The sequence below is a fragment of the Ramularia collo-cygni genome (assembly GCF_900074925.1).
Source record: "Ramularia collo-cygni strain URUG2 genome assembly, contig: RCC_scaffold11, whole genome shotgun sequence".
Classification (NCBI taxonomy): domain Eukaryota; kingdom Fungi; phylum Ascomycota; class Dothideomycetes; order Mycosphaerellales; family Mycosphaerellaceae; genus Ramularia; species Ramularia collo-cygni.
This window is the reverse complement of record NW_019716265.1, coordinates 981136-992255: the sequence shown is the minus strand read 5'-3', so window position 1 is coordinate 992255 and position 11120 is coordinate 981136. Positions and strand designations below refer to the sequence as shown.

Genomic DNA, 11120 nt, shown 5'->3' with positions numbered 1-11120 from the left:
GCGTTCTAATACTCTAATAGGACTATATATACCGGGGATATATAGCTAATATACTTCTATCCCTACTAGTATTAGCGGCCCCGGCTATAATCTCTGCAAGAACTCTATAATAACTATATAACAAATTTATGCGCCTATATATCTATATAATACTTATTAAGCAGCGTACGCTCTATCCCCCGTCTTTACGTAGYTATACCTATAGAGCGATAAAGGGTTGCCCCTTTACTAAAATCCTCCTCTAACCCCCTTCCTATAGACGATATTCCTTCCTTTATACGAACGTACACGACGCTATATCTACGAGTCCGCTTTATACCGATAGGTTCTAAGAAGCAAGCAAAGAAAGTATAGAAGCGTATATACCCTGCTCGGCCCTAATTCGACTATATAAAGTGTATACTAGATAATAAGAAATGTTACTTCTACGGCGATTATAACCTAATACCGCCGGCACCTTCGAATAAACCGATTATACGGGCGACACTAATGCCGCTACGGACGAATACGCTATCCTTAAGCACTATGCTAATTATTATTAACTCTAATAAAAGCGAGATATTAGACGACGAGGTTCTTAACGGACATATTAGTAGGAGCCTCCTAGATAAAGCGCAGCTTACTAGTATAAAGGCAACTTATATACGATAGATTAAGATCGAAAAGGAAGCGGCAATAAATCTACCGAAGTATAAGTACTATATAGGTAATCCACCCCCTAGCTAACGGTCGAAGRATAGTGTTATAAAGGCTATCTCTATAATAGCAACCGTATAAGTTAGGTTTATTATTACGATTGTTATTACGAGATACTATATTACCCTAGATAATCTAGATAAGATACTAAAGTAGAGCAGGTTAAAGAAAGGTAAGGGGTTCTCTAAGTATATTATATACATTATATACTGTTATTGCATTTATTTATACCGCCGTATAATTAATCGCTAATAGGATATAGGAACGCCTAAGAACATCGCGGTACCGGATTATAATATTAAAGACATAGTAGCTACTATTCGTAGCTTCGGTAATAAACCGCATATTACTAAGGAGATAGAACATCCGGATAACACCTATATATATATTACGTAGTCGTATAATAACTAAGATAGGCCTATTTAACCTCTAGATGCAGACTTTAAAGACAGGAAGCTAAGTCGTATCTTCCTAAACGATATTAATACAAAGGGCTAGCTATCTCGAAAGYAATATAAGGTGTTCCTTATCTTTAAGAGACGTTCTACATCGCAGCCTACGAATAACCTATTATATAAGGCCGAGGTTAACGCAAATCTTACTAAGGCTGCTACTACTCTAAAGAGTAAGGGCTCTTAGAAGAAGAAGAAGAAGGTAAAGTAAGAAGTTAAGGTAGAGTTAAAGCTAGTAGTTAAAGTAGAGCCGACCTTAGAAGTATATATACTATCTTTTTATATAAACGTTAGTAAATAAAGTCTAATACTAAATTCGATAGGAGAGTAAAGAGCAGGTTAATACTACTATAGAGTATAACGCTACCGATAATAGTAACGACGAGTCGCTACCTTCGTTTAGTAAGATGTTTATACGTTTCTAGCTTATATAATCGTAAAAATAGCTACTTACTCGATTATAGATTAAGGGAGAGCTAGAAATTAAGGGAGAGCTAGGAACCGAGGAAGTAGAGTAATAATATCCTACTCTAGGAGGTTTAAGCTATAAGCGGACGATCTCGAAGGTTTCGTAATTATCTAAGAACATAAGTAAACTACCCGCAAATTATACGCGTAATCGGTCGAAGCGTCGTTAATCTAAAAGGTTGCGATAAGAATAAAAATAGTAGGTACTTCGCAAGTTTAGAGAGGAGTTGTTTTTAGTAGTTTCGTTCGTTCCTTTAATAGATATCTATATAGTACTACTTTAATAGTCGTAAACGCATTGTACGGGCGTATATCCACTTCTCGATCTATCTACTATATAAAGGGAGTGCCTAATATATAGTTATAGATATAGGCTTTAGACAACTTTACTTCTACGATTAATCTATCGATTAGGACTACATCTACATACTAGATAAAGAGGCTATATCGGAAGCGCCCGTACAATAACTGAAAATCACCGCTAACCTCTCGGAACGGTTATATTCCGAGGTAGCGTAAGTAGTGTACCTTAGTTCTACTAAAAAAAGATTGTTGCAGAGTTGTCGCTAAAAGCGCACCGTAGAGAGGCGCTGACACGCGAGTCAGGCGAGATCTGCGGGGTCGAAAATAATTATGGTCGAACGTGACAAAATGTCATTTTCCAACACATCAACAACCCGCATTCTGCCAACATGCCGCCCCGCCGCAAGTTTAACAAGGACAACTCGACGACCTTCAATGTCGTCCATCGCGCCCAGAACGATCCTCTTATCCACGACTCCGACGCCAATCAATTTGTGTTGGCGGAAAAGGCGGCCCCACGAAGAGCAAACGGCGACGAGTACGACAATGTCTACGCTTCGGGATCCCAATACTCGGGAGCCTCGTATCGTAGCTACAAGGTCAAGCAACGAGAAGACCTCGAGTCAGAGTTTGGAGGATCGGTGCGAGAGAACGAGGGTGAAGCGGCGCAACACGGCGTCTTCTACGACGACACTAGTTATGATTACATGCAGCACATGAAGGATTTGGGAACGGGAGAGGGAGCATCAACATTCGTGCCGGCCAATACTCCAAGTAACAAGGATCGCAAGGGAAAGCAGAGTCTGGTGGATGCTTTGCGGAATTCCACCTACAACGACGACATGCGCAGTGTGGGTCAGTCAAGTACCACAGAATCCATCGCCCGCTCACTGTTCCCGGAGGAAGTATTGCCCAGTGAATTTGTGACAAAACGTTCCTACCAGGACCAGCAGGATATTCCCGATGAAATCGCCGGCTTCCAACCTGACATGGATCCGCGGCTGAGGGAAGTGCTGGAAGCGTTGGAGGACGAGGAATATGTGGACGATGAAGAGGACATCTTCGCAGAACTCACAAAGGAAGGCTACGAAGTCGATCGAGATGAGTGGGACCTCTATGGCGAACAACACACGTTTGAAGACGAAGAAGAAGACGCAGGCTGGGAATCCGACGATACAATCCGAGCCGCAACTCCCACATCGTCTTCTCCACCACCCGATCTCTCGGCTTTGAACCTCACAGACGCCCCTCCCCCCTCAGATCCTCTCGCTGTCCCTCCCGCAGACCCAACCCACGGAGCATGGCTCGAAGAGTTTGAGAAATTCAAAGCCGCCGACAAGAAATCCTCCTCCCAACCCAAACTTCTTGCCAACGGTCGGCCCGCACCTTCAGCGTTGGAGTCCTCAATTCTCTCCTCCCTTGCTTCCGGAAGAAGAAAGAAGCGAAAGGGCGCTCAAACAAGCACGACAAACTACTCCATGACCTCCTCCGCCCTAGCCCGCACAGCCCCATTAACCCTCCTAGACGACCGTTTCGACAAAATAGAAAACGCCTACTCCCTCGCTGAATTCCCCGAAGAAGAAGAGGACGCTTACAACGATTCTCAATCTCTCGCTTCAGGGATGACAGGTGCTTCGCGAGTTAGTAAAGCATACTCTACTCAGAGTGGGCTATCGGGAGTTAGCGGCGTGAGCAGTTATTCCCGAGCGGAAGACGACGAAGCGCCGAATCTCGTGAGGAGTGATTTCGATGGGATCATGGATGACTTCCTGGGTAGTCATAATAAGGCTGGGAAATTCGGGAAGAGGATTCGAAAGGGCAAGACGCTGACGGGAATGCAGCAATTGGATGAGATCAGAGGGCAGCTTGGACCCGCGAGGAGAGAGGGGAGGGTCGTTCATGGTGAGGCCAGATAGATGTTGACGATATACCCCAAGCGCCAGTGGAATTGAAGGTTGCCGCCCTACCTGCTGCGATTAAAGACGTTGTCCCTTTACATGAGTGGAAGCAGGGTGGTAATACATCTATCGACAAGACAGTTGACCATGCGTAGCACTGTTTGTTCTGGTGATTAGGGCTACCTGTCCGTGAGCGTAAGTTGGTTGTCGTTTGGTTTAGGAGGAGAGCCAGCAAGCTTCGACTTCGTCTGCCCTCGCCCACCGGGCGACGTAGATGCCTCCAAAGAGATGTTGAAAGTCTGCGAATCTCAAGATCGTAAGCTACGGGCTGATTCCACGCCGGAATGCGATTTGACTCGTATGAACTTCTTGTTGCCCGCTTCGGTTTCCTATCAGTCGAGAGGCCTATCGCATCTAACCAGAAGCCAATGTCTCATGCAAAGTTCGCACGAGTCAAAACAAACGGGCGGCACTCAACGGTGGAAATATGCTATATGGCCATTCGACGCAATCGATGACTTCGTTCCACTCGAATCGCCGCGAGGATTAGAATCCTGAAAAGCAAGCTCCTTCTAAACCATGCTGCGGCGTACCCACGCCATCCATCGCGCCCGCGAACTCCTCGCTATGCCATTGTTTCCCACAAATGTCGTGATATCGTTCCATGTTTCCCACCTTTCACGGTATGCAATCACTTCTTCTTTCGGAGAGTGTTGCCTTCTCCGCTGAAGTATTGCTTCTTGTCACTCGGCCCATCGGTATCTCCATCCTTCTTCTTCTTCAGTGGCTTGACTTCATACCCGAAGAAGAGCTTACCAGGAGGCAACCYCAACGGCTGTGGACCTGCACGCTTCTTGGTGGAGCTGCCCATGCCCGGTATTGAGACAGTGCCGACAGGTGTGGATGCGCCTGAAGCTGCTGCGGCGTTCGCCTTGCCCTTCTTCGCCACGAGCCTGTTGCCGCCGCCGGAGAAGTTGCTCGACACACTCGCTGTCGACGAAGGAGCGATTGAAGAGTAGTTGATTGCCGCCGCCATTGTCGCATTTGCGTGCATTACGCCACCCTTGCTTGCCATTGCCGAGGAGATACTGCGAGGCGTGCTAGTTCCACTCGTCTTCTGTGGCTCCTGATATCCCACTGGTGGCGCGAAGTCTACCTCCAAATCCGTCTCCAGCACACTGATCGACTTCTTCCCCGCGTCGGGCTTGACCTCCAGCACGGCGATCTCGTACACGGTATCGTTGTAGGAGAATGTGAAGACATCTCCGACTGAAAGACACGAGAAGTTGCGGAACGCAGTCTCCAGGACAGCCTTCGGGTCGCTGATTTCGAGGAAGTTTTCGTTCTGAGGTTGGAGCTTGATGAAAGAGCCGAGTGGGAGATCGGTGGATTTGGCTTGCAGGAGGTCGCCAGGTTCGAGGTGGAGTCTTTGCATCAACCAGAATGGGAGATATGCGCGGCCTTCCTCTGCTGTGAATTCGAGTACACCAGCGTGGGTGCTGATTTGTTGTGAGCCGTTGATCAGCTCGAAGAGCATGGGGTAGGTGATGTGCAGCTGCGTGAGCTTTTGGAGGGCCGAGGCCGGCAGGAACATTTTACCGCCATGATTGAGGGAGTCACGGTTAGGACCGGCCATCATCACAATGGGGTAAACTCGATAGTACCTGGGAAGGGTGAGATGGGTTAGCGATATGGTTGAATAGCCAGAGGCAGTGTATGCCTCACTCGTCAAAGCGGCGCGCTCGTCCGCCAGTAGCCCCTCGATTCATCATGCCCGCCTGATACATGGCCATCGGATCGCCCTCGCCGTAGTAGTAGGACATGATTGCGGTGGTGAAGGGGAGACGAGGTGGCGATGTTGAAGAGTGTTGTAGTGCGCGTGGAACAAAAGTAAAGGTTGACGTGCCTGGAAGCTCAAAGCTGTGACGACATCGTCTCCATTCACCTGACAAAACTTCAACAGCACACCTCGTCCATCACGCTCTCTCAGCATACCGTCCTGATCATTCACCGCAGCCTTTCACGGATCACTCGTCCTGCCTGTAGCAATGAAGGACTCTGCAGCAGAGCGCCATGGTGTAACATGGCATGGCGGCATAAAATCCGAACACATCGCTTACTTACGTCCTCCAGCAACTACCCAGGTACCTACCACCTTACCAGACTCCTAAAATTGTTCTTACACTCGTTCCAGGTCGTGTAAGCTCTCGGACCGCTTTGAGCATGCGATTTAAGCGACCCAACGGCAACGAACCCAGCGACAACCACTCTACGCGTCCGGTAGCGATGCTGATGCCGTACGACACCACTCTGCAGGCCTCAATACTCTTCCTCCCCACTTCAAGACTTCTCCAATATTGTTCGCCATCCCTACCTCTAACGTGGCTTGAGCATGGTTCGAGCAATCGGGCAGTATCATGAATCACTTCAGCCAAACGGGACGCGGTTCCCCATTCACTACCCGAAGATGCCTGTTGTGTACCCTGCATGCTCACCACGCCAAGTGGACCTGCCCTACAGAGCATGCTGGATGCAACATCACAAAGGCCAGCATAGCCCCTGGTCACCAACCGTGAGTATCGGTCCCAGCCCATGCCGCATTAAATTGCACCAACAACGCATAGCTGGGACCTCTCAACATCTCAGGTTGGGCCTTGCGAACGCAGGAACGCAGTTGTCACGTCGCATATCGAATGGAACATTTCATGTGGCAAGAGAGGCCGTTGAGATCACGATTGAGTCGTGACAGTAAATCTCCGGCTCTACTCCACTGGCTCGCGGCTGGATTTGAAGTCGACATGATTACCTTTGCCTGCCAATTCTCACTGCTGCAGTCGCTATGGCTTGCTGGTACACTCGCCTATCGCGTCCCATTAGGGAAACTTCTCTGGAGAGTCCATGACAGTTGTCCATGCGCCTCGTGCAGCTCACATGTTGTGTGTGGAACCACGCGAGCCGCGTGACATTAGTATCTGCGTAAAGATCCTTGTCAACGCACAAGGCGATTGTCAATTCACACCCACTTCGTGAAGCCTAGCTGGACCGCATGGCTCGTCAACTCGAGACGTTCTATCATTAGAGTCTCGCCCTGCAGTCCTGCCTATCCGTCGGTGGAACATCAGCCGGTAGGTGACCTGTGTCGAGGCATAAACGACAGTTCTATATAAATCTCCTTGAGCTCTCATGTGTCCTTTCTTTGGTCCTACAAAACACACATCACTTCTTCACATATCCCTCCCGTATTGACCTTCGATCAAGTCACACAACAGCTTCCAGCTCTTGTGAATTGTACAACATTCGATCAGCCCTACCCCGATCAGCAAGATGCGCTTCGTTCTACTCGCCCTTGCCACCTTGGCTGTTGGAGCATTAGCCTTACCTCCAGCGCCATCCACCTGCGCTTGTCTCGACGACAAGTCGGCCAAACGCGTGGCCAATAACTTTAAGACCCTCATCACCAACTACTCCAACGCTTCCGCAGCGGCGTACCTCACCCCAGACGTTCGGGACTACTCCGATTCCGTCAACGAGCTCATCAACAACGGCTGCTCCAACGGCCCTGCACCACTAGGAACCGCGACTTTCGACTCTCTGGTTGATTTTCAAGCTGGACAGGGCAGTCAACCAAACATCCCATTTGAGATATTGAACATTTGGTATGGTTGCAGTGCTGTGACTCTAAGATGGCGGTCTACGTACCCGGGAGGTCCGGCAAACCCGCAGCAGTTTGTTACGGGAATCATTGTTTTGGAGACGGTCTGCGCCACTGGAACGGAGAAGTACAAGATTAAGACGGTGTACTCGGAATTCAACAGTGGGGCTTGGTTGTATGATCTGGGGGTCTTTGTGCCCGAATGCTCTTAGACGATGGAAGGGGGTCGGGTATCGGGGYGTGGCGAGAGAGCATGGCTTGTCGAGAGGCTGACGAACATAAGGCTTTCAGCTTTGATGGGATGGAGGGAGGAATGAAGATGCGCGGACAAATTGGTTGATGGACTAATTTCTTCGTTACAGCTACATCGTCGAGAAAATTGTATGCAGGTCCATCTCCAATCCAATCCAACTCCGTTCGATTTTCTTGCTTGCGGCACAATTGGMCCAGACATCCACAGTACATGTAGTTCAACATCAAATTCCATGTACTTAATATCATGAATCATATGTTGATGTTGCGTCATCCTCAAAGCTCCAGCTCCACCACATGCAGGCAGGGCAGCTTACTTTCCCGACTTCTCGGCTCTCCAAGCATCGTACATCTCCACATCACAATCATGCTTCGCCGACCACTATGGACAGCTCGAACAGTGTTACGCTCACCATTGAAACCCAGTACAAAAAGATATTTCGCAGACAAATCTACACCACCCTCCGCGACTCCCACCTCCCGCCTCAATCGCATTGAATCCCGTCTCCCAAACTTTCTACGTCGCTACACAGTCCCCCTCAGGAACGCTCCAGTCTCCCACATCACAGCTTTCATAATCTTGCATGAAATTACTGCTGTTGTCCCTTTATTCGGGCTGACGGCAGCATTTCACTATACAAACTGGCTACCACCTTATATCAGCGAGGGAAAATGGATCAGCGATTATACGGAAAAGTTCGGGAGGTATTTGAGGAGGAAAAAGTGGATTAGTGACGAAAGTGGGAGTGGAAGATGGTGGGGGAGAGGAGAGAAAGGAACGAGACTTGTGGTGGAGATGGCTACTGCGTATGCGATTACAAAGGTGTTGTTGCCGGCTAGGTTGTTGTTGAGTGTTTGGGGGACGCCATGGTTTGCAAGATTGACGGTTCTCCCTGTTACGAAGAAGCTGGGGACGCTGTTTATGAGGAAGAAGCCAGTAGCTGTGGGGAGCGGAAATGCTGCTGGGACGGGAGCTGTCGGTGGGGGAGTTGTGCCAAGGGATGGGAAGTGAAGGATAGTAGAGCAGGAGATTATGGGATTTAACGTCACTCGAATCTGTAAGAGCCGAATCGACATGGGACGACCGGCAATTCACCACTCCGACACTGAGTGAAACTTGGGCATGCATACATCACGCGACTCCGGATCTAGTGGATACGGCTGGATGCGCAAGCAACGATTCGCAGTTCTCCGCTTCGATACAAAGCGAGATACGCACTGCTCGATTACAGGATCTTGTTACAACAAGCTGAATCGAGAAGCCATGGTTGACATGGTTCCGCTCCGTCCTGCAGCAAAAGGAATGGAAAATTATGTGCCAACCACGCCTACCGCCAGACGTCGGATGCAAGGCTGGCTTCTGGCACTTGACTTCCTCCAGGTCAGGTATCTCGAGCATCAAACTTCATGTCTGAGAGGGACTGAGAGTGAACCGAGAATTCCCTCACTTTGGCTAGATGAGGGTATCATGGCCTTCCACTGTGTTCAAGAGAGGCACCCGCTTCGTTGCTCCAATAAAGAGTCACTGCAGGAATTATGGAGCAACACAGCTTGTGTTTATAGATCTCCCAACAATGGCTGGTAGCCATACAGTAGCAAAAGTATAGGAATCCAATTACCTCACAATGCCCAGGAGTATGAGTAGAGCAAGATGCACATCTACGTGATTGTACATAACTATCCATGTCTTGGCGCTCTGCGGAGTGGACCCTTGGAACCTCCTTGCGATTCCGAGAAGTTGAATCGCGTGTCCCTCTACCTTAGACTTCAAGCTTCAATGCGGTGACAACGTGATAATTCCAACCCATTAACCAACACATCGACTCATTCCGGAGCGCTCGCGATCATGCTCGCCCTCACACCGGTCGTCGCCCTTCTGGGCTTCCTCTCCTCCGCATCCGCAACCGCCCTCACGTACAAAATGTCACCAAACGAGAAGGAGTGCTTCTACAGCCACGTAGAACAGGAGGGCGCCAAAATCGCATTCTACTTTGCGGTACAGAGCGGTGGTGAATTTGACAGTGCGTCATTGGAGAGATAAAAAGAATATTGGTGTAGTTGCTGATGAAAGCCATTCTGTAGTCGATTACACAGTCTACGGCCCGGACAAGCAACCAGGCAAGGAGCGTGTATTTCTCAGCGGCGAGAAGGAGCAACAAGGAGACTATGTCTTCACTGCCACTTCAAAGGGAGAGTACCGTTTCTGCTTCGACAACAGCATTTCCACATTTTCGGACAAGGTCGTGGACTTTGAGATTTCAGTATGAAACCCCCGACATACCCGCATCAGGACAGCCATTGATACTTTACTCAGGTCGAGAACGAGTCCCCACGAGCATCTCTTCCACAAAAAGCAGGAGCTAGCAGCGAGCAATTGGGCGGCGTAGAGGAATCTATCATGCGCCTCTCAGGACAAGTCTCTACCTTGACAAGACAGCAAAAGTACTTCCGCACCCGTGAGAACAGGAATTTCAGCACTGTTCACAGCACAGAAGCTCGGATATTCAACCTCAATTTGATGGAGACTGGGCTTATGATTGCCATGGCTGCTCTGCAAGTCTTTGTCGTGAAGATGTTCTTCACGGGTGGACGTAAAGGTAGGGTTTGCTGGAAGCAAATGTGTCTGTATTGTGCTGACATGAGGCTGTTTAGGTTACGTTTGAAGGACTGCGCTGGAAGCTGTACCCATAGCGATCATCAAAAATTAGAATGCCACGGCCTGCTCTATGCCCAGGAGTCTATTCTTCCACCGTCGTGAAGTGATTGTCTCAATTCTCTGATGGCACGTTGTTTTCTCTTTACACCTTGAATCTCTGCCAGTTGATCGCCAATGCCTCGAATGCAGATTTGCGCATCAAATTTAACACATCCAAGCACATCGGATTGATCATCATGGTGTCGACCATAGGTGAGCTCACGAGGTCCAAGCAAAAGCTTCTCCAAGACCTATGACTGTGATGCATAGCCTTGGAGTTAGGTCTCACAGTTTGAAAACAGGTAAACACAACAAGACGAGAGTCCAAACAGAACTTCGCTTCTTACGTGCTGGAACGGTCGACAACCTTGTTTACTCAGCATTAAATAGACATGAGGTAAGGTTATCAACTTCAGGAACTGCCTCACCGTCCCCCCACGCATCATAGCTCTTCCATATGCTCGGGCTTGATTCCTTCCCATCTCAAATCTCGGAGCCGCTCACCTCTTAGGCAAATCCTGCGTCTCCCAAGCCATATACATCGAAACTCTAGCATGCATCGCACACAATCTATTGGAGTCACAACATCGGCAGCTAATGGATGTATGCCTCTACGGTGTTGATTCCCTCTTCAGGTATACTTCCAGACGTTGTAGTAGGTCTTCTGTGGTCGGAGTATCACGGAGTATCATCCACATTCGCTC

At 48.8% G+C, this 11120-nt stretch overlaps 5 protein-coding genes; 4 read left to right on the top strand and 1 right to left on the bottom strand.

Moving 5' to 3' along the window:
* Positions 1-2308: 2308 nt before the first annotated feature.
* Positions 2309-3835, top strand: RCC_07451 (related to low-temperature viability protein LTV1; the record flags this gene model as incomplete). The annotated part of the gene is made up of 1 exon (XM_023772708.1): positions 2309-3835. The coding sequence occupies one exon, from the start codon at positions 2309-2311 to the stop codon at positions 3833-3835; it is 1527 nt and encodes a 508-aa protein (XP_023628476.1).
* Positions 3836-4508: 673 nt separating this feature from the next.
* On the bottom strand, positions 4509-5640 carry RCC_07450 (probable ubiquitin fusion-degradation protein; the record flags this gene model as incomplete). XM_023772707.1 has 2 exons in its annotated part: positions 4509-5481; positions 5543-5640. 2 exons carry the CDS (start codon positions 5638-5640, stop codon positions 4509-4511), a joined length of 1071 nt encoding a protein of 356 aa, XP_023628475.1.
* A 1501-nt stretch (positions 5641-7141) lies between these two features.
* Positions 7142-7681, top strand: RCC_07449 (uncharacterized protein; the record flags this gene model as incomplete). Its single annotated transcript, XM_023772706.1, has 1 exon — positions 7142-7681. One exon carries the CDS (start codon positions 7142-7144, stop codon positions 7679-7681), a length of 540 nt encoding a protein of 179 aa, XP_023628474.1.
* A 287-nt stretch (positions 7682-7968) lies between these two features.
* Positions 7969-8733, top strand: RCC_07448 (uncharacterized protein; the record flags this gene model as incomplete). The annotated part of the gene is made up of 1 exon (XM_023772705.1): positions 7969-8733. One exon carries the CDS (start codon positions 7969-7971, stop codon positions 8731-8733), a length of 765 nt encoding a protein of 254 aa, XP_023628473.1.
* Positions 8734-9567: 834 nt separating this feature from the next.
* Positions 9568-10384, top strand: RCC_07447 (related to ERP2-p24 protein involved in membrane trafficking; the record flags this gene model as incomplete). XM_023772704.1 has 4 exons in its annotated part: positions 9568-9742; positions 9804-9982; positions 10036-10318; positions 10374-10384. 4 exons carry the CDS (start codon positions 9568-9570, stop codon positions 10382-10384), a joined length of 648 nt encoding a protein of 215 aa, XP_023628472.1.
* Positions 10385-11120: the final 736 nt, after the last annotated feature.